The sequence below is a fragment of the Vombatus ursinus genome, unplaced genomic scaffold (genome assembly GCF_900497805.2).
Source record: "Vombatus ursinus unplaced genomic scaffold, bare-nosed wombat genome assembly UNPS02014961.1, whole genome shotgun sequence".
NCBI classification, from domain to species: domain Eukaryota; kingdom Metazoa; phylum Chordata; class Mammalia; order Diprotodontia; family Vombatidae; genus Vombatus; species Vombatus ursinus.
The window spans coordinates 1,601,166-1,607,391 of NW_020954739.1; the positions used below are offsets into that span (position 1 = coordinate 1,601,166).

At 44.7% G+C, this 6,226-nt stretch overlaps 1 protein-coding gene across 1 annotated transcript in view; it reads right to left on the reverse strand.

Annotated features, from left to right (window-relative positions):
• LOC114030546 (tetraspanin-33-like) overlaps positions 1-1,065 on the reverse strand; it is a 32,616-nt gene extending 31,551 nt beyond the window's left edge. The window contains 2 exon segments of the mRNA XM_027845396.1: positions 754-796; positions 955-1,065. Of these exon segments, the coding sequence (XP_027701197.1) occupies positions 754-796; positions 955-1,065 (154 nt within the window).
• Positions 1,066-6,226: the final 5,161 nt, after the last annotated feature.

Here is a 6,226-nt window from a genome sequence, read left to right on the forward strand (position 1 = left end):
TGTGTGTATGTGTGTGTGTGTGTGTGTGTGTGTGTATGTATAAAAATGCCAGAGGAATTTAGAGGAAGGAGATATCAGCAAGCCTCAGATGTCTAGGAACACTTTATGGAAGAAATACAACTTAAGTTGCAACCATGAACAGAGGGGAGCTACCCCTTCCATCCAGAAGTGAGTATGCTGTGTTACAAACCCCAGAATAGCTTCCCTGGCCTCCTTTAAGACTAAACTCAAAGCTAATGCTGGTTCCCCCATCCCCACCCCTTCAGTTTCTAGTGTCCCCCCCTCTGAGATTACCTTTCATATCTTCTGTATATATCTTTTCTGTACGTGTTGTCTCTCTTATTAGAATGTGAGCTCTTTGAGGGCAGGGCCCTTTCATGTGTATTATTTTCTATGTGGATGTACCTCACTTTTACTGGATAGGGATTTGAAGAGCAAAGCTTCTGAGGGAAAGACTTCTGGTTTAGAGGAATAAGCCAAGAGCCTAGATCAGGGGTAGGGAACCTTCAGCCTCAAGACCACATGTGGCCCTGTAGGTCCTAAAGTTCAGCATTTGAATCCAAACTTTGAATCCCCTTAAAAATAAGATTTGTTCTTTAAAACTTGGACTCAGTCAAAAGGCAGCACCCAAGGACTTAGAAGGCCACATGTGGCCTCAAGGCCGCAGGTTCCCCACCCCTGGCCCTAGATTCTGCCACTTTGCTGGTCATGTGACCCTGGGCAAGACCCACTTCTAAGCCTCAGGTTCCCCACCTGTAATGGGGATACTGAGATGTACACTGTCTAGTTCACAGAGCTGCGGCAAAGACAAGATGAGAGAATGTATGCAATGGGGTGTAACAGGAAGGGCACTGGATTTGGAATCAAAGGTGTGGGGTTCAAATCCCATCTCTTCCCACTGAGTGAGTGAGTCCATCTTTCACCTCAGCCCTCTCTCCCTAGCCAGTCCCAGACCTGCTTTATCCCATCCAGCCATCCGCTGGGCCACTCGGGCACAGCCAGGGCGGACATCTTTCCATCTGCCTGCTGCTGCTCAGAGTGGAATAATCCAACCAATGCTGCCATTCCTACAGGAAGGGGCCCAGGAGAGGATTGACTGCCCTTGGGTTTCACACATAATCCCTGTGACTTCCTAGATGCGGGCTCCCTTTCTCCTTGGTGACAATTCCCTGGTATGATGATGATGGTAATGATAATAACAATAGTTAGCAAAGCTACCGAAAAAATGTAAGCCCCTGGAGGTTAGGGACTGCCTCGCCTTTGTCTCTGTGTGCTCAGTCTAGCACAAAGCCTGGGACCTCCCAGAGTGCTTGTTGGTTTACTTAGCCTCTCTGGGTCTCAGTTCCCTCATCTGTAAAATGAAAGGGTTGAACAAGATGAACTATCAGGCCTGGGCCAGCTCAAAATCTATGAGCCTCTGCTAAATGCTGAAGAAATGTCTGACTTCATTACTAGTGAGCAAACAGGCTCAAGCCTCAGCTCAAATATCACCTTAACAGCCACTCACTAACTCAATGAGCATTTATTAAGCACTGACTACATGCCAGGCACTGAGCTAAGTGTTAGGGGTACAAAGAGAAGCAAAAGATAGTCCCTGCCCTCAAGGAACTTACAGTCTAATAGGAGGACAACATATAAACACACACACACACACACACACACACACACACACATATGAAAGCAAGCTATTTACAGATAAATAGGAAATAATAAAGCAATAGAATTGTGAAGTTGGGAAAGACTTCCTGTAGAAGGTGGGGTTTAGTTGGAATTTGAAGGAAGCCAGAGAGGCGAGGATGGGGAAAGGCAAGCATTCCAGGAACAAGATGCAGTCAGGGAAAATACCTGGAGCTGAGAGATGGCGTCCTTGCTCAGGAAGAGCCAGGAGGCCAATATGACTCGATAGTGTAGTACAAGGAGGGGAGTAAGATGCAAGAAGACTGGAAGGTAGGAGGACTTAGGTTATGGAAGACTTTGAAGGCCAAACAGAAGGGTCTCTATTTGATCCTGGAGATGATAGGGAGCCATGGGAGTTTATTGAGGAGGGGGGTGGCATGGTCAGATCTTTGCTTTAGGAAAATGGCTCTGGTTGCTGAATAGAGGCTGGCCAGCAGGCCTATCACAAAGGTCCAGGCCTGAGGTGCCAAGAGTCTGCATTAGACAGGTGGCTGTGTTAGGGGAGAGGAAGGGGCGTATTTGAGAGATGCTGCAAAGGTAAAATTGAGAAAAGGTCTTTGGATTGGGCATGTAAGAGATCATCAGGAACTTTAGAAAGAGCAATTTTAGTGGAATAATGGGGTCTGAAGCTGTAGAAAGTTAAGAAAAGAGTGAGAGGAGAAGAAATAGAGTAAGGCCCACCCCCAGGCCTAGTGCCTTCCTTTGAGATTTATCCTGTATGTACATCATTGTTTGCATGTTGTCTCGCCAGTTAAAATGGAAGCTCCTCGAGGACAAGACTCATTTTTTGCCTTTCTTTGCATCCCTAGTACTTAGGCTAGTATCTGGCAGGTGGTAATTACTAAACACTTAACAGTGATACAGTGGACAGAGCATAGGACATGGAGTCAGGAAGACCTGAGTTCAAATCCAGACCCATACTTACAAGCTGTGTGACCCAGGGCAAGTCACTCGATGTCTGTCTGCCTTGGTTTCCTCATCTGTAAAACAGGATAATAATAGCACCTCCCTCCTAGGGTTGTTGTCTCAGATGAGATACTTATAAAGCACCTAGCACCATGCCTGGCACTACATAGGTGTTTAATAAAAGCTTATTTTCTTCCTTGAATGGCTGAACAGAGTAGGATAAGATCAGATTTCCTCCCAGGTCAGCACCTGGGATAATAAAGAAAACAAACCCTGTGACTTGTCTAAGGTCAGTATCCAGGACTAGGATTTGAACTCAGGCCTCCTGCCTCCAGGTCTGGGGCTCTTTCTCAAATACTAGCAGCAGCCAAGATGTAGGCTGATTGTTTCTCTGCTATGTTAGTCACATCCCTAGATTCCAGGAGCCCTAAGGGCCCCCTGGAGATTAAGCTTCGCGCTAAAATTAGACCAGAACTGCTTTCAGATTTCTCACACATGAGCAGGGGATCTCAAAGCTGCGCCGCTCCCCCCCCCTTTTCTCTCAGGACAGCAAGACGCAGAACATGGGAGGTACCGCATGTCAGCTCAGTTGTCACAGGGTGGCTGACCCCAGAGCATACTAGGAAACTATTTTGGGACCGACTGCTCATAAGAAAAAAAAATAACAACACACCAGCAAGGAAGGCTTTACAGACCGTAGTAAAGACATGGATTTATTGCCTTGGTCTGCTCATCTGCAAAACGAGGGGGTTAGACTTTGCAGCCTCTGAACACCTGCTACAGTCTGATCCCACGGTTTTCTAATCCTTTTTGGGCCAGGGGTCAGACTTCAACACTCATTTGTCAGTTTCCTGTACATTTAAATGATTATAACCGGCATAGTCCCTGGTAAATATAGGACCAATTAAAGGAAGACAATCTGGGGCAAGTCCTTTTCTTTCCTTGAATCTGTCTCAACTCCAATGTCCATTCTCCGCTATTCCAGTGTGGATTTTTCGGGGAGGAGAAAGAGGAGTCAGGACTTCAGTGGGGGGAGTTCTGGTGTGGAAACTCTCTCCACAGATTCAATAACAACTGAAATTAGGAGTTTTAAGTTAACTGAGGTAAAGAGAGGTTAAGTGAGTTGCCCATAGTCACATAGCTAGAATGGAGTCAGGTCAGAGGCAGGACCCAAGCCTCTAAGGCTGGCCCTGCACCTCTATCTATATCTATATCTATACCTGTATCTATATCTATATCTATACCTGTATCTATACCTATACCTATACCTGTATCTATATCTATACCTGTATCTATATCTATATCTATACCTGTATCTATACCTATATTTATACCTGTATCTATACCTATACCTATATCTATACCTATACCTATACCTGTATCTATATCTATACCTATACCTGTATCTATATCTATACCTATATCTATACCTGTATCTATATCTATATCTATACCTGTATCTATATCTATACCTATATCTATATCTATATCTATATCTATATCTATACCAGGCTCCTCTCAACATTCTATGCTCCTGTAAAATGCCCAAAGGCAGTGTCCGAATGAATGGTTAGACCAGTTCTGTGTTCCAAGGCCCAGGAGAGGTCATAGCCTAGTTGAAAGAATACGCAATCTGGAGTCAGTATCCGAACCCTCGGCATTCAGATGATTCTGCTCTCAGTAACCTTGGGCAGATTGCTTCCCTTTTCTAGCTAGGCCTTAGCTTCCTCATCTGTAAAATGGAGAAGTTGAACTCAGTAATCTCTAAGGTGCCTTCTTTCTCTAGATTCTGTGTTTTCTCAGGATAAAATATTAGCTTTGGCATTTAAAAACCCTCCAGACAGGCCTTTATTAGGTAACTACTATGCTCCAGCCCACCTTTCCAGGCTCCCTGAACATTACTCTCCACAGTGCCAGGCACTGTGCGAAACACTAGGGATACAAAGAAGGACAAAAGTCAGTCTCTGCTATCAAGAACTGAGGAGCTAGGTGGTATAGTGGATGGAGTGCCAGGCCTGGAGGCGGGAAGACTCATCTTTTTGAGTTCAAATCTGGTCTCAGATATTTACTACCTGTGTAACCCTGGGCAAGTCACTTAACTCTGTTTACTTCAGTTCCTTATTTGTAAAATGAGTTGGAGAAGGAAATGGCTAAACCACTCTGGTATCTTTGCCAAGAAAACCCCCAATGGGGTCATGGAGAGTTGGACATGATTGAAATGATTAAGTAACAAGCTCTCAAGAAAAGGGAGAATATTGGGGCAGCTAGGTAGTGCAGTGGATAGAGCACTGGCCCTGGAGTCAGGAGGACCTGAATTCAAATCCGGCCTCAGACACTTGGCACTTACTAGCTGTGTGACTCTGGGCAAGTCATTTAACACCAATTGCCTCACTGAAAAAAAAAAAGGAAAGGGAGAACAGGCAAACTGCCACACACACACGGAGGATAAGGTAGAGATAATAAACAGAGGAAGGGCATTAGCATTAAGGGAGACTTGGAAAGGCTTCTTACAGAAGGTGGGATTTTAGCTAAGACTTGAAGGAAGCTGAGAGGCAGATTTGAAGAGGGAGAAAGTTCCAAGTTTGAGAGACAAGTGAAAACACCTGGAGTTGGGAGAGAGGGGGGTCTAGTTCTTGGCCTAGCGAGGGGGCCAATGTCACTGAATTGAAGAGTATATGGGAGGGTGTTAGGAGCAAGAAGACTGAAAAGTTAGGAAGCTCTTGGCTGTCCCCCCCAAACTGACATTTGCACCCTTTATTCCCCAGACCAGGAATATATACCTGTCTCAGCCCTACTGGTACAGTGGGTATCGTATTGTCAACAATCCCTACCTGACCTCCCAACATTCCTGACAGTGTTGACAACCCCCCCCAGCTCTTTGAGGTCAGGGACTGTTTTTCAGTTTGTTTACCTCTCCAGTGATTTGCACATAGTAGGAACTCAATAAATGCTTTTTGGATTGTATTAGCTCATTAATTCTCCTTGTAAAATGTAAGCTTTTTGAAGGCAAGGCCTCTTTCTTGTTTTGACTTTGTATGCCTAGCACCTAGTGAGTGTCTGGAACACAGTAGACACTTAATAACTGTTCACTGGATTGGATTTGATGGGATTCCAGTGTTGACATTCTTTCTATGTCATTTACTTAAGGGATTCATGTAACAGCATAGGGGGATTATACTAGGTGACCTCTAAGGTCATTTTTAATTCTAAGAGTCCATGACCATAGAAAAAAATCTATCCTGGCACATCAACATTTGCAAGGGTAGGCACATGCTGGGATCATAGGGCCCATAAATCTACATACAAAGAACTCTGAAAGAGACTGTAGAGGTCATATAGTCCAGCACTGAAGGGATCTCAAGTGGAAAAAGTTTAAGAAGCCCTGATTTTATAGTCCAACCCCCTCAATTTTTTTTTAAACAAATGAAGAAACTTAGAGTGTGTGCCTTGTTCTTGACTGGCACTTTACACACATGAGACACTGAGAGAACCTTAATAGGGATTGTCAGAAACTCATAAGATTCTTCTTGGATGGTCAGATAGTGCCCAGGTCCACTGGTGATGGGAGTTAGTGGGAAATTTGTAATGTGTGTATCACACACACACACACACACACACACACACACACACACACACCCCTGGA